Source organism: Perna viridis, chromosome 12, assembly GCF_037379345.1.
Source record: "Perna viridis isolate PV_CMFRI_1.1 ecotype Kerala chromosome 12, ASM3737934v1, whole genome shotgun sequence".
NCBI classification, from domain to species: Eukaryota; Metazoa; Mollusca; class Bivalvia; order Mytilida; family Mytilidae; genus Perna; species Perna viridis.
Genome location: NC_142456.1, coordinates 7,381,772 through 7,402,447, shown reverse-complemented (window position 1 = coordinate 7,402,447; position 20,676 = coordinate 7,381,772). Strand labels below are relative to the sequence as shown.

Genomic DNA, 20,676 nt, shown 5'->3' with positions numbered 1-20,676 from the left:
TAAATTACATCATTAACTTAAACACCACATTTCAATGTTTATGAGCAGCGGTCACCACTTCTAGGTATGTCTTAGGGCGGAATAATGGTAACTCTGGTATAAGATACAATGAACCGAGGTAATAACACTGGTAAATTACACAATGAACTGCGGTCACCACTTGTGTATGGATAAAAAAAGTGAGCATGACAACACATTGGTTTGTCACACAATCGACAGTGGTCATTCAATTGCACTGTTACACAATAAATACAAAATTATCAATCATATTTAATGTATGCAAATTTGAATATGCTGTGCAAGTGTTTCCAGGAGTGACCACCTATCAGCAGCATTAGAATCAAACAAAAAAGAAAGATCTTAATTAAAAAAAGATAACTGTATAAAATAATTAAATACATCGAAATAAGAAGTTACAGATGTCATCCCAATGGCATAAAACACGTGTACTAAAAATACGCGAACACACGTAGTGTTTTTCTTGTTTGTTCTTTTAAATTTGCCGTTTGACCTTTGAGGTTTTGATCCGTGTATCGTTACAACCTAAGTTATCCTTTACATGACAAAAAAATCCTTCTAGACTATAGAAAGTAAAAAGACGAAGGCATACTTTTTTTCAGAAAAACAGACGGAACAAAAAGAACACGTTGAAGACAACCACAAAGAAGGATATGGCAAGCGAAAGTGGACAAAAATCAATATTTTGTAATATTAGAAAATGCTCATTTTTGTCCACTTTGGCTTGCCATAGAAGGAGCAACTCTACGCCACTAAAACATGTTTATCATTTAGTTCTACATGAGGATGTATCCTGTGAGGTGTAAGAGCCAACGACAAGTTCATGATAAGGAATAGGAGTTACCTAGCTAACTTTTTTTTCATTTTTTTTTTTGAGAATTGACATAGAAATTTTAGAAGTAGCAGTTTAAGTAGCAGTCTTTATAAACATCAGACAGAAGGTGATTCGTGAATGTTAAAACCCGCCGAATTCAGTTTTATTTCTTGTTTAGAAATATGTACAGACCACACAACCAGTTTTAGTTTGCATTTGGTTATTTTACTTTTGAGATAAATACTACATAGGTATATACAAAATGTAGATCGTAGACTGTACCTGAAATTTGCACTTCGCAAGAGTTATCGTACTTGATTTAGTCTCATTTGGTTGACTTTATTCGGAGATAAATGTATGATTTTCTAAAAAGCGTAGATCTGAATGCAGAAATGATTATCGTTATGTGAATGTGTAGTATATATAGACTAAAACAGCATCGTTTGTATGGTGTTTTTTTCTAGGCAACGAATCACTTGTAGTGCCTGAATTTTATGTGGACTGGTATTCAAGTGCAGAATCTGGTCTAAGCATGCCCTGGACAATAAATCATTTCAGCTGGATCACCAAATCCTATAGGCAGTTATCACAATGATACTAAGAGAACCCACTCCAACTTCAATAGAATTCTTATTGTTTACTGTCTGTGGCTTGATTTATTTTCTAACCGACTTTATCTCCTATTAGGTCTCAAGGTGCGTTGTGTTTTATAAATACTGTACTGTGATTTAGAATGTTGCACTCGCTTCATGTTAAAAAAGTTAAAGATACAGACCGTTCAAAATTTCGCTTATCTTTTAAAATGAGAGTTTGTATTTGAATATAGTATCCAGTGAACTTGTAAATGCCCATGTTCCAGGCGCATATTCAGGGGTTTTGAAAGAGGAGATTCCTGGCTATCATTAGCTCATTTGCCGACATTTTGCAAAAAAAAAAACACAAACAAACAAAAAACAAAAGCAAAAAACAAATTATTTGCAAAAAGATTCTCCCCTTGGTTACCCACTGTGTTATAAGCTGATCTGTGGACGGTCAATGGACATGTTTTAAAATAATAGATAAATTGGGAACCAATTCCATTCATTCTTCTTTACTTCCTTGTACTGTTACGATGTTTGAACTTAATTGAAGATTGAAAAAAAATATCAGTTGCAGATCCAGGGGTTCGAACCTCCCTACCCCGTTTTGTTGGAGTTTTGTTAGTATTTGGAAATTTCTGGTAAAAAAAGCAAATTATTGCCTGCAATCCTTCTCTTTTTCTGGAACACCTAAAATCTCAGGACTTTCTTCTGATTTATTATATATTTTCTTTCCCATGTGGAGTTTTCCCACTTAGTAAAACAAATTCTTCTTTTTTACAGCAGTTAAAACATAAATCAAAGTAGAAATTTAGCTGAAGTGTTTTGAATTTGTTACACAAAGGCAATTGTCATTGATTTGTATAATTTTATGTCATTAATGTCATCGATAAATGCTCTGTTGTAGTCAGGAAGATATGAGGCATACGTGTGTGAATTTATTGTACATGCATTTAATGAGATAAATGACTTACAACCTTATTTTTTTAGCGATGATAGCGAACATTAAAACATCTATAGCACAGAAAGTGCACGAGTTGAATAAGCCGAATTGCTCCATAGGTTAACACAAGAATAATACATCAATCCTTCATTCATCTGTGAGGAAAAATGGTTAACTTTCAAGCCAAACAAGAGACCATCCCTACTACTAAAACAGTAAAACCTGACCTCTCTTAGACTTGAAAACTGATTTCGTATAGACATATTTTATTTGGGGTTTACCAGGGCTTAAAATATATTGATATGAAGGGACAGGTTTTCGTATTTCACTGTACCTCCCACCATATAAAATTATCTAGACCTTCCTCAAACCATCAACCAAAACCAGAATTGAAGGGAAGTCACTATTTGACAGTACATTTGTCACATCATCCTGCATTAAACTAACACTGGCCTTGTTGTAACACTGATTAAACTTTCACTCTTAACAAACACAAAACCAAATAAGACTGGATACAACAAACATCAAAATCACGACAACATAGCATACAGTTATTGCAACGTTATGGCAATAAATTTTACAAGAATTTGTCTAAAATCAGGGAAAATATAATAAAATGTTGCTTAATGGTGAAAACAATGCCTGATGATCTGGCAAGCCAGAAAACTGGATATAAAAAAGAGGCTCCCAGAAACCTGAATAGCTCACCTGATTAAATTTTTGCCTTTCAAAGGTAATAAACTTAACAAGAAGTTGTCCAACAATTTTGCTCCAGAAGACTTTGGTAGGACTTATCATAAAGATCATTTAAGCAATTGAAAGTTTCTTTCTTTCTCACATAGTTTTCAAGATATTGGCTGAAAATTGTAAAAAAAAAACATAAATTTTCACCTTTAAAGGGCAATAATCTTGCAAGGAATTGCTTGACAACTTTGATCCTTGAAGACTTTTGTAGGACTTACAATAAGGATCATTTCATCAGTTGGAAGAATTTGGCTAAACCTCATGACTTGGAATACATGAGAAAAAAACTTCTGACTGACCCCTTTTGTTATATTCTAGTAACAGCGGCCATGTTTTTCCTGGGATCAAAAATCCCTCTATCAGTTCCATGAAAAATTACCTACGGAACATTCATCCCAAATTTGGTTCCAATTGGTCTGGTAGTATCAGAAGAGAAGATTTTTGAAAGAAATAACAATAAAAATAGAAAACAAAAATTGAAAAAGAGCAATAACTCCAACATGGCTAAAGAGATTAAAACAAAATTTTACAGCAAATAGATCTCATTATGCTGAACACTTTCATCCCATCAGACTTTGGCTAGACCTAACGGTTTTGGAGATATATGCGAAAAACTAGTGTCTGACCCCTATATTCTGTTTTTAGTAACGGTGGCCAGGTTCTTTCGACGGATCAAAAATCCACAAATCAGTTCAATGCAAGATACCCCAAGGAACATTCATACCAAGTTTGATTCCAATTGGTCAAGTAGTGTCAGAGGAGAAGAGTTTTCAAAAATTGTTAAAGACAATGACTGACGCCAAGTGATGGTAGTAGTTCAAGGTAAGCTTAAAACAAGGGGTGGGGCAATTTTAGATAAATAATAAACACACAAAAGTACATAAAAAAGAACAGACACATTTATTCCAACACCTTTACATAAAAGTTTTGAACATAAACAATCAACATGTATAATACATTAACATTCACGCTACAATCATATTCAATCCTTCAAAAAAAGCATGCTAAAATCTCCCTTGACTTCCTTTCAAAATGTTCAATTTATAAATAAGATTACAGTATGTGTTTGAAAACATTCTAGAATACTTGGCTCATACAATTGGCACATTTATTTATTTAAACTTTTTGGTGGTGTTAATTTGCAAAACCCGACTTCCAAATTGTGACATTTGAATTCTTAATTTTCTGTGAAGTACAAATGGCAGCGCATATAACTTTGCTTGTTACAACCATCAATGAACACATACATTTTTTGTAATCCACTACTTAAGTACAAAAGATCAAGCTATTTTTATCAACCATTCCACAAGGTCATTCATGACTGGTTCACTGTCAGCATCTTTTCCTTTTAAGCTGCACTCAACAAAATCAATATTAATTGGTTTCAAATGATCGAAGCTGAAATCTTTGTCTCTTTTGCCCAGGAATGTGTTGTTATTACCTGAGCTCTCTATTTGTTTTAATGAGGCAGATCTTGTCACTCTGAGAGTATTCCTGAAATGATAATGGAAATCTGTTATCTATTAAATCTTAGAACATTGATACACAATATTTTAACAGATACAGATTTTTTTTAATCACAGACAGATGAAACGGACCAGAATTGATATAGTCCATCAGCTACAACTAATGCAATGGGTACTGTGAAAGTACTATTGTTCATGGAAAATCAATTTTCATGGTTTTCATGGGTAGGCCAAACTAGGAAATTTGGTTCCCATCCAGATTCTCATTTTCTCACGGAAAACCTCAAAACCATGAATTCTAGAATCCACCAACTTGTGTTTCTTCCATAATCCACAAAAACTGGTATCCATGAATTGAAGAACTTTTAAAATATTACAATTACTTACATTTCTTTTTCTAGCTGTGACCTGATGAGTTGTGCCCCTTTGGACATGATCATATCTTGTTTGTTACATGCGATAAGAACTGGAGGTGCATTGTATGATATAACACTGTCGCTCAATACTGTGTAGAGGTAGCTAAAAAGTAAAATTGATACTGAATAAATGGTACATATCTCAAATAACTGAAAGAACTTGTTGTAAGTTATGACATCACTATAGAAAGTATAAACATTTGGTTTTAATCTGATATTACAGGTGCAAGCGGGATCAGGACAAAAGCCCCCCCCACCCCCCCATCATAAGAAATTATTTAATCTATTATGAATAATATTTCTATTAGTACTGAAAGTGTAAAATTTGAAATTTAATTTCTAACTTGTTAACATTTTAACTTTTTGTTTCTTTTTAAGACAATATTTTATTAATAAAATGATAACAGTTGTCAACTATACACTCTTTAAAAAGGAAATATATCTAAAAACAGTCATTTTGTTTTCTTTTTAAAAAGTGTATCACTGGCAGCTTTTCTTATTTCATTGATAAAATTTCAAATGATTCTGGTAATAAGAAATACAATATCAAATATAAAATGAGTATACCATTGAAAAAAAATGCATACACAGAAAATGAACCATTTTAATTCAAACAAAAACATCCTAAATACACTAAACAGAAATAAAAATTACATAAAAAAAGACAAACACAAATAAAATGCAATACCAATATAAAAAGAACAGTCACAACAAAAGAGAAATTAAAAAAAAAAACATACAAAAAAAAAAAACAAAACAAAAAAGAAACCCAAAATTAAATAAATGTTTTTACATTAATATTATGCTTATTATAAGATGGGGGGGGGGGGGGGGGGGGCTTATGTCCTAGACCCGGTGCAAGCTGGACTTAAATTCTGGATTTAATTTCATCAGTATCTTATTCAAAGAAATTTTGATAGGGTCTGGCAACACCCTAGGTCTATGAAAGCCAGTCACTTATTCCATATGTAATATACATACTCAGCTACATCTTTGATTTCTTTCTGTACTGTGGAACTATCAACAACATACACAATGGCCCTAAAAAACAAAATGGAAGCATGTAGTGTTATATATGACTCTGCGGACAATACAACCCCAAAAGACATATTTTCTATTTCTATTAAGGAGGTAGACCTAGGGTAAGGGATATAACCCTTGAAATCAGTGATATGTTTATATCATATTCAATTTTACCAAAGCTTATCAAGCTTTTATTTGAAACAAAGTGAAATCAGCCCAAGTTACTTTGAAGCTTTCATGAGATTGAGGTAAAACGTTTCAATGATTTGTAAGAGTTGTGTCCACTCCCCTAAGTCTACCTCCTTAAACTTATTGTAAGTTGACCTCATACTACATGTATGTTCTTCCATTGCACTGTTACAACTTTCAATACATTTTCACTTACGACATTCTGTGAAATAGATGACTGTTGTTATATTATTTGCACAAACCATTTTGAAAACTAATATTTTATCCATTTTTTCATTTGCAGTCATTCATAAGTGAAATAATGTGCAATGAAAAACCAATCCAGTCCACAGAAATTATAACCACTTTCTAACTGACTATAATCACTTTGTTTGAATATTAGCTCTGCTATGCTGAATGTGAAACTTTCCACATACGGCACATGTACATGTATCTAAAATATGTGAAGCTTCTTAAGACGCACTGTACTAGTTTACATAAAGAAGGAGATTCAGTAATGAATATGACAGCCAATATACATGTACCGCTGCACAGGAGTTAGTGAACACAATGTTTAAGAATAAATGTACTCATTCTAATGTTGTTGAGCCTGATTTGCAAAATTTGAATACTATAGTTTTATCATGATATTATTAGGCCTAGATAATATTGCTACTTAAATTTTCACCACCAACCACAAAACACGAATTTTAATCTTTTAAAAAGAAAACCTGTAAATATTTTGATAGGCTACATTTAATTTCTCACACCCCCCCAACTCCACACTTACAAGGGTAATACCATATATTCCATTCAAAATAAACAATTTTTTTTCCTTTTTCTCACAACAGGAAGGTAAAAGGTTAGTAATACAGATTGTTCCAATTTTACCTCGCTAGACCCTTGTTCTGTTCTAACATAGTATGTCTCAGTCTCTCATGTCCTGGGACATCAATTACTCTCAATCTTTTATTCTGAAATAGATGTACATAGAATCATTCCATGGACTTTCCCCTCAAAAAAAGATCCATTATTTTCACTGACGAAGGCTAAAGTTATAAAAAATGAAGTTTGAAAAATGTAATTTTAAGCTACATGTGTCAGAAAATCATTTCATGAACAAATGTTTTTGATAAATATGCAAATACACTAATCTCAATCAGCTACATGTACATGTATGGTGTTATTAAGAGTCTAAACCCAACCCTGAATACATATCATCATCAGACATCATCTAAAATCCCTTAATATTAGTTTCAGTGCAACTTGAACTTGTCTCAACAAAACAATTACGACAATCCATTATTATAGGACTCCTACATTATTTCCAGTCATGACGGTGAAATATTGGAAACGGAAAGTTTTCTTTGTTGATTATGGCAAAATTAATTTTTAAGTAGCACTCCAGCTAAATGAAAAATGTGATACATGGTTGGAAAGCCTACATATTTTTATTTTTGATATCTTGTTTAAAATGCTTCAGTAAACAGAAATTAACATTTGGTTTTTTATATAAGGTGTGCTCATAAGGGATAAAAATTGTATAGAATGCACTGTAGAATTCAAAAGTAAGGGAGATAACTCAAATACAATAGAATCTATTGGATTTTCAAGGTTGATTATCTCCTAAGAGCAGGCAGATTTGAATGAATAATTACAAATTTCATAGTATAGACCCATAAAGCAACTTAATTACAAAAATAAAAATGTGTAGCCTTTTTTTTGGGGTGTATCACATTTTTCAGATTTTGTATGATTCTTACAAAGACAGTTACTTAAATTGAAGCTTTCTCTGTGGAAACCTAAAATTTTCATAAATCATAGAACACAGCCATAATCATACACATCCACCTTTTTCACAAGGGGTTCAGTTTACAAGTAAAATGTAGATAGATTCCATTGTCAATTCTCTTCCTTTATTATACCTTTTTTTGTATTTGATAGTCTCCAGAATTACTGGCAATAGATGTGAACGTGTCATTGTATCTTTGATTCACAAGCTGAAAAAAACAGTGAGATAATTTAATGAACTACATATGTATTAGTAAGGAAAGTTTTAGAAATAAAATAGGCATAACTATTAAAATTAAGAGTAAATGTACCAGAAAGTATAACAGTATTGTTACTGATGTACACCCTAGTCAGGCGACAATGGTTTGGGTCTAGTATACACAGGCAAATATTTTTCATGTGAAATTCATGTTAATCCAGCTTCACATGAAATTCACGTGAAATTAACATAATTTTCATGTGAAATTCACTAAACACGAATTTCACATGAACATTTCATCTGAATATTACGTGAAAGCTCCATTCACCCGAATTTCACATGAACTTTGTCACTTAGTTTATTTACTCAACTCAGGTGAAAATCATGTGAAATTTGTGTGAAAATCATGTGAAATAATTTTGCCTGTGCAAATCAGAACTTTTGAAAAGCAAGTGAAAGATTTTCAAAAATTAATTTGGAATTACGACCTGATCCAATACAAACCTTATCAGAAACCAGGAAAGTACAAAATGCAACTTATCTCTGTACATATTTTCAACTTAAATATCATAAACACCACACTCAGAGTAGAATAGTTCTCTTAACACTTAAGTCAGTATTACATACACCTAAATAACACCGACATAGTGTTTAACACACAGATTCCACCTAGCCAACACTGACCATTTGTATATTGTAATAGTCGTAAAATTCAAAGAGGCATAATGGGCAATTCATTCTAAGGCCAAAAAAAATATGTCTGTTTCAGGTTTCCTGACCACCCCTAATACATTTTTTCTCCAAAATTAACGAAAGTACGTTTAAAACCAGGTCACAATAACGTTTGAATAGGAGATTTATATCATGTAAATCCAAGCGTATTACTGATTATGAGCACAATGGAAGCCACAAGGTCTCAGTCTTGTATTCTTTGCCCCATAGGCTTCTATAGTATACCTTAAATATTCATGATTTTTTAAAAAATAGACAAGGATTAATCTAACTCTTGACCATGTTTTTCAATTAAGGAAATGTCAAAAATAAGTTTTAGGTCCATTTTAGAAAAAAAGGCACAAACTTTGGTACACCAGGATAGGTTAAACTAAAAATAGACTTTTTCTACTTTCACTTTTATTTTGAGTTCATAAAATAGACCCCTATTCTGAAGCATTATTTTTCATGAACATACCGTTTTTTCTCAAAAATAATTTTTTTGTGTCATAGATTGATATTTACCCTGTACTTGTGATGAAAAATTATAGTCATTTGCCAAGAAACAAAAACAGGAAAAGGCAAAATAGAAGCACACTACATTATTTAGCCGCCATGTTTTGACGTACACCCGCTCAGGAATATGTAATACAAGACTGATACCACGAGTATTGTGGCACTAAAATATAATAAATCCTGTACTTTTATTCGTAATAGTTTTTTTCTTAAGACACCAAGAGTAGACTTGATATTATAGTATAGTGAAGGGCTTACTTTTAATGCCAGAGGTTTCAGTTTGTGTGCTCTCCCTTTGATTTACCTGTACTTTCACAGACTGGTTGGTTGAGTTCAAGGAAAAAGTCAGTTGGATCTTAATGAAACTTCATTCACTTTACTATCCATAGGCCATATTATATTAATATGTAGATTCTGATCCCCACCGCTCAAACTTTATAACTGCTAAGTTATTTTATAGTGGAATTTTTACAAAATTCTTTTAATTTTATGTACTTTTTGAATGAAAATAGTTAAAAAATAAAAGCCTCTCATCCTGCCAAATATTTTTAACATATGTGGATGAGAATCTATTTAAAAGTAACTTGATATGGCCTAAATAGCAACACGCAACAACAAAAATATTGCATCAAATACTTTAAAGTGTTAAACAGGACATCCATGTTGTTTTGACATAGTTGGTTTTTGTAAAACAATACTTTAATATTTTGTTCTTGATTAAAGTTCTTTAAACATTCTCTTAGTACATGAAATAATTAGATTTTTCTAGTGCAGGTTCAATTACAACTTAAACAGATCATATTCAAGAGTCTTATATCGGCTTTCTCTCCTATCATTCAAACATATTCAATTCAATTTAGATTTTGTTAGCTGTTTTCTTCATTATCGTCTTCATAAAGTGAAAGTTTTCAAATGAAGGAAGAGAAAACATCTGTAAAAATTTAAGTTTTTCATAAACACTCTGGCATCGAAAATAAAACTCTTTGATTTAAGTTGAGGATATTTTGCCCAGTGTCAGACTGATGGTTTTAGACTGATTGTTTTTAACAACTAAACATTAAAAGCCTTATGGAGGTTTGAATTTTGAAGTCCAAAACACAAAACCAGACAAAATTATTAGACATAGAAGACACATAGAACAACACTATAAAGAAACACATATTACAATCAGCAACATGAACTTGCATTAGTTAGGAGTGAACTCAGCTGCTCAAGACAGGATAGCAGTTTCTGCTTGTTGCCACTTATTTTACAGTATCAGACATACACTTGTACATCTATAACATACAGGTCAGACATTCTTCATACTCAAGGTTAATAAAACAAATAAATGAAACATTTTGATAACACTTTATTCATATAAATATGCATTTTTCACTTTGTCTTCCAAAAAATACATCAATGAACAGAGAAATTTGTAACTTTTTAAAATATATTTGCAGGTAAATTTTAATATAGTGTACTTATATTTTGTTCAAAATTCCTACAAAAATAAGTGTATTGTAATAACACATGATTAATAGGTGTGTATGTTAAATATTAAACTTTCTTCTTAAAACCAAACACTTTCATGACTTAAACATGATGCTATTTTACAAATGTAGGCTCAACTTTAGTCGAGAAAAATAAAAAAATAAATAAATAAAATGAAAATGCCTACCTACCTACCTACCCTATTTTTGGGAGGAATGTAACTGTAAACAGACATTTTTTTATGGCTTAAGATACGATGTACCAGTATATTCTGTTTCTGTTTCTCAGGTGTATATCCTCTGTTACTTATGAGAACTCCAGTTAGGATAAAAATTTAGTCATGTCATTAAAAATTTGGTGCATTCTATTTTTTTCTTTTGTACATGTTTATCATTTCTTGATAAAGTAATCTCCTGATTTTTTAATTCTGCACTTTTAAATAGACAATTACTCTACTAATTATATATAAAACACTTTGAACACATTGATTTTGTTCAAGTGACGGACTTGTAAAAAATAATCAGTCTGATAACACTTTTTTTCTGATACTTTTAAATAAATGAATAGCATTTCAAGGAATAAAAGAAACTACATGTTTTGTACTTACAGGTCCAAAGCCTTCTAGATAATGTGTAAATAAGAATTTCAAAGAAGTCCTTCATCAGGACTGCCAACAATGTCAAGTTATAATACGTTGTCCAAACGAGGACGAGACCACAACCTTGTTCAGTCGTTTTTGACAGCTAAAAATGCTTCCAGTTTACTCTGAGACATTTCTTATTAAACGTACCTTTAAAATACAACCTATACAAATCTATTTTACTGAGTTATGTCAAATGATTTTGAAATTTAATTGATGCTGACAGATGTTACTCCTGTATAAAAACAATCCTTTGTCAAACATCGCACATAGTTGTCTATATTTAGAAATTTTAATAAACACATTGTTTATAATGTCTCTGGTGTGTGCCTGGTTATCAAATGGACTTCATTTAATTATAATATATACATGTAACTAAATACAGCACAGTTATGACATATTAATCAATGATAAATACCTATTTTATGATTTTTTATGATCTTTTCTTCACATTATACATGTATTTGTCAATTGCTAATACCATATGCTTATCATATCAACCGCTGTTTTATTGTGCAGACGGCTTGAACTGGACAATTAACTAGTATTACTAGTGAAGATTTCCTTAACTGGATTGAGAATTTTCACAAGTCCCCTGGACTCCCTGGAGTCTGGGACCTGGGAGTTCAGGTTCTCGAGAACAATACCAACATCCATATTGTCAGTGGAGATCAATGAAATTAACTTCACCATGCTGGGTGACAAGTGGAATATTCAATGTCCCAGCTCAGTGGGTGTAAACCTCATATTTCACCAAGAAAAAAATCTAACACAAATTTAAAACTCTGACTTGAGTGTTAGAGAAACAAATGTCCCTGAGTGTACTGTACATGTACTTACTCTATTAAACAATAGTGTTTTTCCTGACTCACAAGTCCCAAGAAGTAAGACTCCACTTCTTTTATTAGACTTTCTTCTGAAGGCCAAAAACACTAAAAAAAAAGATAGCCACAAGATTGACAGAGATGCAAAGTATAAAATAATCAATCAGAGAAAATTTTATATCAAGGATAAATAAGAACCAAGTGCCATTCAACTTTCTTTATTTAACCTACTACTTTTAAATGTATTAAATAGACTTTATTACTGAAAAAGAAGACAGACATACAAATAAAAACAAAAAAAATGTTTCCTGGATTCTAAAATACATGTAAAATATCATTGAGGCCATATATTATCAAAATGTAAATTAAGGATCTGATATATACAAATGTAGTATAATGGGTCCTAAAGAATTCTGCAAGATGCAAGAAAAGTGGTTTCAAGCACATGTAGAATTCCAACTCCACCATTTCATGACATCACAATGAAACACACTAAATCTAAGAGAATGGACTCAAATTTAATCAGACAGGTAGCTACATGTATGAAATTAATTGAGGATATGAATTCATATTCCTTTGGAAATGTTACAGGTTTCTCTCTTCTCATATTAATCAGTGTAAATCAACTATAAACAAAAATATCAAACCTAATATGTGGAATATAATATGCAAGAATTTCTGAAAGTTTTGCACCATGAGCAATGCTTAATTGGAAAACACTGCCATATTTAACAATACAGAGTACAAGAACATTCTTCAAAATATCCTTTTGTGGTAAGTTTATGAGCATGCCCAATATAAACCTCCCTAATCTAAGGCTTCATTAAAAAAATAGAATATTCCTCATGGAAACGTATATTGAGAATGCTTCATGCATGCTCCTTGTCTATTCCAATATTAGCACAACATGGTCTCATATAGTACAAGAAAATTTAATTAAAGCAAATGTATTTATGATAATAAATGATTTGTTAGTATAAAGGGTTCTAGATGGTTTCACCATTCTCAAGTCTAGCTTAACTAAGTTATTCCTTACAACATGATGCTTTAAACACGTTTGTAATGAATTAGAATAGAAACATCTGAACATATGGACTACCAAAAAATGAATGTTTCGTGAAAATACTAGAAAATTGTAAGAAAAAGGTTACCTATAGTGAGAAAAACAACTACAACAGCCACTAGAACACTTATAGTAGTCGGATCTTGATTTCTAACGTTCTTATTAATTAAATTCCAGTAACGAATTGCTTGTTCTTTCATTTGGGAATCCATGCTTGTCAAACAACGTCAACTTCCGGTTACAATAATTTTGGGAACGATATTGGATTGGCATCGTCTCTTATTACATGAAAAGTGTAAGATTTTCATTGTCGTTTGTTTCTCGCCTTTAATAAATTGTATTTATTCTTTCATACGTCTATCAACTATTTTGTTTTTTGTTTATTTGTAGCTCTTCTTGCTAACAGGTGTAAATCTAGAAGATTCAAAAGCGGGAGTTTTTCCGAGGACTTGATTTCGCGCCATGTTTTACCTTACTTTTCTTGTGACATCCCCTCCATTGAAAAATCGCAAGCAAAGTTTCCTTATCGATACAATGATAGTAAAATAATGGTCTTTATCACAGGCTCGGGATCAGTTTTTACAGGAATTGAAGAAGTAATTGTTTTGTAGGCTCCCAATTTGGAAGTCAAAGATATGTTATGTAATTTTTAAATGATATTTGTATTTTGATTTCAAACACGGACAGCCCCGTTAGGGTCCGGTGTCAAAAGAATAGGCCCGCAGCAGCGCTGTTTGTCGTAAAAGGCGACTAAATAGTGCTCAGAACCCTGGCCGGGGGCTGGGGCGCTCTGCCCACAGAACAACTGAGTTGTGTGCCCCAGGTGGAGGAATGGGGTACCCCTGGCATGTTACATGCTGCGGTGTTCAGGCCATAATACGGAAAACCTGACCGCAATCCATAGTGGTGCACCGTGTTGGAAAGATGCCACATTCCTCGCACGGTAAAGAACCCTCCTGTCGTATTCTACTGGAGTAGGATCCATTGGTCTCCGTCACAGGAGTCTAAATTGCCAGTACCTATCCACGTCTCCCTATTTCCAGTGGCCATCAAAATTTGTCGATCCCATATCTTTGTGTCCCGCCCCATTTTCAATTCATCATTATTTCACGTTCATGTTATCACCCATTTCATGTTCATCGACTGAAAATAGCTGAAATATTGCTGCTCGGGCGTCAAACCAATCAATAATAGACCAGGTGCACCGGTAAATAGGGTAAGCGTCACGTGCATGTATGTAAGTGTGTATGTATGGCAAAATTTCATACACCAGTTGCATGTTCCTGTAATGTGACTCGCCGTTTACCGGTACTTCTTTAAAAAAATGACTTAGCAAACGTTAACGTTATGATAATTTGGACTGATGTATTTCGTCCAATCGGAACATATCATTCATTGGTGTGTAGAGTTTTGTTGTGTTCATCGCGGAAATGACCGACAGTTTCGATTAAAATTTTATCTAGTCTCGCACAAAGTCTGATATCGTTCCATTTCGTTTCAGTTCAGTACTGACAGTAGTAATAATTTATATTTCTTCTATAGAGGACCAATTACATGTATTTAAAGTGGGTAAAATATCCAGATACGACTCATTGACCCGGAGCCCAGACCCGAAATTTTCGTTGATCTGTATCAAAATATTTTGTTACTTTCTGCAAATCTGTACACGATTGATAAGCTAAAACTGATAGGTATACAAGGTAGATGTCTCCAGACAGACTTGTTCAAGTTTATTTCGATCGTTTTACATATTCCATTAAGTATAAAAGCAGATGATTTTTTCCAGACTTATGAACGCGCATTGCCCCAAGACTTTTTTGCGGATGCTTGGTGCACATTTATTAATGGGGTCTATTGCTAGAATAGTGACGTTTTTAAAAGTTTGCACATTTTTTGTGTTTTTTTTTTTGTTGTTTTTTTTTGAGGGGTGTTAATTGTGTAAATACCTAGAAGTATACACCCACAAAACGTGCAAACCAAAGACAAAGTTAATAAACAAATAAAGAACAAAGCATTATTTTATTTATTTATAAATTGCATTTTGTCACAATATTTTCAATGTTATATCACATATTCAGTAGTACATGCATAATTACATTCAATATATAAGAAAATATGGTTCATCATTTGAAATATCCATCGTGTATAAAAGTAAAAATGTGGCTCTCATTCCTCCGTTCATGCCAGAATCTTCCAACATAAATTGCACTAATTCAACACCTGGAACAGAAGAGGAGATCTAAATAACTCTGATTTATAAGCAACTTTAACATTTCACATTGCTCTTATTGTCTTGTATCTTTAATCAAAGGCTACGGGTATGATGCTAACATATCACATTTTTTTTCACTAGCGATGATGTCGGCGGTATAACAGAAACGTATTAACGTCAGCTTTGGATGTTTCGATAGGACACCACAACTCGCCCTAAGCTCACCCATGAAGCCTAGCTTTCATACATCTGTCTCGGTCAAATTCTGCATATACATGCACAGGATAGTTGCTGCAGAAACAGCACCGAGTGGTGGTATATGAAATCATTAAGGATTGATGCTATATTGATTACTAATCTGAACATGAAATGCTGCATATTTTATTTTTGTAAAGGCCCATAAATTTATAACTGGCCTGAGAATAGAGCAATTATATAAAGAATTAATTTGAAATAATCAGATACAAATGTGTCACTAGAGAGATCAGCTGGTGGCACATGACAAAATTAGCCTCGCCATTATATATCAAATCAGTCTTATGTAACTTCCTGCGAAGTTGTAGAATATGAAAATGTCAACGTCAGTTCACAGACACTCGAAGCACTTATTATCGCGTACTTCTCATCTTTAATATACCAATTGAAATAAGTGCATGTGGTCAAGTATCTCCGTTTTTTTTGTCCTTGCATCTTAGCAGGAGGAAAATTGGTGTACAATCTTTACGAAATAACAGTTGATTTTCATTGCAAATCCAACAAAAAATTAAAGTATATTTTCTCACATAATCCAGACGCGATATCATTCTACTATGGCCTAAGATTTGTAACAAATTTGCTGATTTGTTGGGTCTCTTCGGTCGCATTGACTCGTGGAGATGAACAACTTGTTCATTCGAAAAAAGGAAATCCTATTAGTTTATCATACCTACATCAGATATAAATCATTTTAAGGTCGTCTTCACTTTAACAACAAGAATTCATGTAAACGCCCCTCTTCTAAGGCATCATCAAATGACTGGAAATCCTGTAACAAAAGGAGTGCGTCTTGTTGTTATATCATTTAAATTTCAATCCATGACCAGTATACAAAAACGAAAAATATTAAATATTTAAAAAAAAGTTTCAAATTTATTGACAATATAAAGTAGCGCACGGTATTCCGTATAGCAAAACCAACAATACTTTATACGGACACTCATTACTCTTGTATAAATAGTGACCCATTGTTTCTGACTGTGCAACGGATTGATTTAAGGTCGTCTTAACCACAGTGTTGAAAAAAGCGGATGGAGGCAAACGCATAGTTTTATAAGGTTTTCCATAAATGGAGGTAGGAAAACATACTTTAATCCAGCCCCTAATGCTCCCATGAAATGGTGTTTGTCGCCTGTTCATGATTTCTGGTAATTACATAATGAATGATTCCACTCCTTCTTCTGTGTAGACGTTTATAATTGCTTTACAGTTATTGTATGTTTACAAACATACTAATATTGCACATTGCTGAACTCATCGTTTACAGATACCTATGTTGAACAAATTCTCTCAGTAGTTATAACAAAAGTTTGATTGTAACGATTAAACTGAGTGGAAGGCAATTCCTTTCTGGAAGTTTTCAACAAATGCATCGTCTCATGCAATGATGAGCGATAAGATGCATGTTTTGCATTAATCACGTTTATAAATAACTCCATCAAAATGTAATTTGGCAAACAATGAAATATACCTCGAGTAAATATACAAGTTGGAATGCCCTTTTAACAACTAAGTCCAGCGTAACTTCGAGTAAATGATACCGGGTAATTATTTTTAATTTTGAAGATACTGCACACCCTAGATGCTATTAATAGCCGATTATTATTATTTTGTGGGGGTCTTTCTCCGTTTGATAGTCCAGACCTTCGGTTTGTTTTACACATAATTGGTATGTAGCAGCCGCACTGACGTTAATAGCATGCAGACACTGAGGTTACGCTTCCCTAATCACGTATACCCCCCAACAAATGATTGTTCCTCTTCGTCAAATTTCCATGTTTTTCACATTTACACCTTTCGATTGGTACTTATAATGTATAATTTTTCGACAGATCAAAATTAAAATACTAGCTTCAAACAAGATATGCATTTGATTGTTGATAACAATTAAGTTACTTACCCCACAGTATGTGTCTCCATTAAACAGTTGTGGTGGCAGTAAATCTGGAATTCCTGCTTTCTCTCTCATGAAATCTCTCTTTTCTTGGTCCTTACATAAATCTATTTCCTCGTATTTTATTCCTTTTCCATCAAGTACAAGTTTTATTCTGTTCTGTTTTGTATAAATCTAATAAAAGGAAAGAATTTCACTTATAACGTTTATAGCACACATCATCAGAGATTAAGCATATATACAGTCCAACAGTTTCAACCCATTCTTTTTTCATGATTATTACAAGAATTGATATGGTGACTATGTTTTATACATGTATTTTTGTGCCTTGGCCATAAACCAAGTTTCAACCCATTCTTTTTTATGCTTATTACAAGAATTGATATGGAGACTATGTTTTATACATGTATTTTTGTGCCGTTACCTTTATAGGATTGAATGCAGGAGATTGTTCCTACTATCAAATAGCCAAATATACAAAAATAGTTGACTCAAGTCAAAACAACAGAGCCAAAGGAGATCACTCCTACCTTTTTTTCAAAAAAGATATGGGAAATCTAAAATTTAACTAAATGAAGGTTTTCTTTTCATTTTCCTTATATTTCCGGGCATTTGCTCTCCCCTTTTCCATTTTTAAGATTTTTATCCTTCTTGTCCTTATGTCGCTATCAACCCAAAACTCTTTAGTCTACCGTCTAAGAGCTAAATCATTGAACTACTTCTTAGGATTTTTTTTTGCACGCAGAAATACTAATCAGTACACGTTCCCTCCCAACTGAAGATGTCTGACATAGATATGATTGCAGAAAAGGGGGGATCGTTCCACGATTAAGTAAAAAAGTACAACATCGTTTACTGGTGGCTGAAAGCTGTATTATGTATGTTATAATTTAAGTCTTATCCTACAATACACCAACTACAACACAAGGTGTGTACATAATTTTTATATCAAAGAGTCATTGATGTAACTTATAAGATAAAGTTGTATATACTTGTGAATACATTTATCGTCTAAACTTCAATTATTCCAAGGTCTAAATTGGTCAAGTACGATTGAATATATGCAATAGGGGACAAATTCACAGCAGTGTACCGAGCGGCGTGTTTGATGTTTTATATATATGCATCAACTGTTTCCAAATCTACACTATTATGTAAACCATCATATGTGCATATGCTTCAAATAAAATAATCTAATTAAAGGGAGATGAGTAATACCAGATAAACCCCCTTTGGCACCCCTAAAAACAGCATGATATGACACACAGTAACAGATTCATCATCTGGATTCACATGTATACAACATTACATGCACTTCCTGACTAATTAATGTGTACTTGTAGACACAGAAAAGGGGGATCCTCTACACCCACCCGCCTCCACCGCCCTTTTTCTACACGCAGATGTTTTCTTATCACAAAACCAAATACCATAGAAACAGTCAATGAGAGATAAAATGAGAGAAACTCTCTGTGGAACTAACTCCGTGTTAAGAAGGAAATTGCTGACCAGCAATACCGGGCTCACTAATATAATACAATCGATTCTGATGATTGCCATGTTATTATTGAATAAAGTGTGAAATACTAGATTTCCATGGTAACTGTTTTTGCACAGGGAGCGGTCTCGTAACAATTGTAAAGTAAAACATCAATTCATCTAAGACCTAAAATAAAGTAAAATATAAGATAAATTGAAAATTATGTTCATACTTACATCTCTGTTTGTTGTGGTTGATGTCATATATAAAATCACGGACATTTTCGTAGGAATGAAATAAAACACACACTATTTTAAAGAAATCCTATATTTTGAGAAAGTAATCATTGAGGGATGCTGACTCACACACAGTAGCAATTTGGCACACTCCGATGATATCTGATATCAAATTAGATGGATTAGTCCATTCGTGCATATGGGGTGTAAAGCAATTAGTGACGGATCTAATGAGGGGGCACGGACCCCTTCCCCCATGAAATCGAAAATTTTATGTTGAAACATGGAAAAAAATACAGAAAGGAGTATTATTCAACAAATAATCATACAGTTTCGCTATTAAGTGGTGTACTATAACACAATTCCCATATTCACATTTTTGTCACAGTTTGTTTGTTTTGTTTGTTGGGGTTTAACGTCCGAGCAGCAATATTTCAGCTATATTCAGACGATGAACATGAAATGGATGATAAAATGAACATGAAATGAAAAAAAAAAGGATGGGTCACAAGGACAATAGGGTCGACAAATTTTAATTGCCACTGGAAAAAGGGGGGTGGGTGGGTAAGGTCGGGCAATTTAGCCTCCTGTGGCGGAGCGCAAAGGTTCCTACTCCTATCGAATACCACAGCAGGGTTCTTTAACGTGCGAGGAACGTGGCATCTTTCCCAACACGGTGCACCACTATGGTTTGCGGTCAGGTTTTCCGTATTATAGCCTGACAACCCCAGCATGCATCACGCCAGGGGTACCCCATTCCACCACCTGGGGCACACATCCCAGTTGCTCTGGGGGCAGAGCGCCTAGCCCCCGGCTAGGTTTCTGAGCACTATTTAGTCGCCTTATACGACAAGCTTAGCGCTGCTGCAGGCCTATTCTTTTAACACCCGGACCTGCACGGGGCTTTTTGTCACAGTGTTTTTCGTAAAGGAAAAAAACGAGAACTGGTAACTAACACCTTCCAAAGTCACTTAGTTGGATATATAGCGAATTGAAAGGCTATATATATCCAGTATCTGTACACTCGTCACCTTTTTATTGCGCATTTCAGTGGCAGATCCAGAAGGGGGAGGTGACAGGTTTTAGAGTGGGAGTCGATTGATCATCCAGTTTTTTAAGTCGTTAATATTGTTAAAGCGACTTCTTGCATTCGTAATTTCTGTACTTTACATTCGCATGTGATTTGCATAATTATATATTACTACTCTACAT

The 20,676-nt window shown here is 33.4% G+C and overlaps 2 protein-coding genes across 3 annotated transcripts; both read right to left on the bottom strand.

Moving 5' to 3' along the window:
- Positions 1-3,974: 3,974 nt before the first annotated feature.
- On the bottom strand, positions 3,975-13,617 carry LOC148601042 (signal recognition particle receptor subunit beta-like). Its single transcript, XM_088555883.1, has 7 exons — positions 13,476-13,617; positions 12,341-12,432; positions 8,096-8,170; positions 7,062-7,144; positions 5,961-6,020; positions 4,951-5,082; positions 3,975-4,591 (listed from the first exon to the last, which is right to left on the bottom strand). The coding sequence occupies exons 1-7, from the start codon at positions 13,597-13,599 to the stop codon at positions 4,378-4,380; spliced, it is 780 nt and encodes a 259-aa protein (XP_088412009.1). The 5' UTR covers positions 13,600-13,617; the 3' UTR covers positions 3,975-4,377.
- Positions 13,618-15,391: 1,774 nt separating this feature from the next.
- Positions 15,392-19,635, bottom strand: LOC148601041 (SH3 domain-binding glutamic acid-rich-like protein 3). Of its 2 annotated transcripts, none has more exons than XM_088554631.1 (4): positions 19,465-19,635; positions 17,755-17,922; positions 16,525-16,623; positions 15,392-15,607 (listed from the first exon to the last, which is right to left on the bottom strand). In XM_088554631.1, the coding sequence occupies exons 1-3, from the start codon at positions 19,507-19,509 to the stop codon at positions 16,558-16,560; spliced, it is 279 nt and encodes a 92-aa protein (XP_088410757.1). In that variant the 5' UTR covers positions 19,510-19,635; the 3' UTR covers positions 15,392-15,607; positions 16,525-16,557. The 2 variants fall into 2 exon arrangements, with proteins under 2 accessions (XP_088410757.1, XP_088410755.1); XM_088554629.1 differs by having other exon boundaries at positions 16,529-16,623; positions 19,465-19,633.
- Between the last annotated feature and the right edge of the window lie 1,041 nt (positions 19,636-20,676).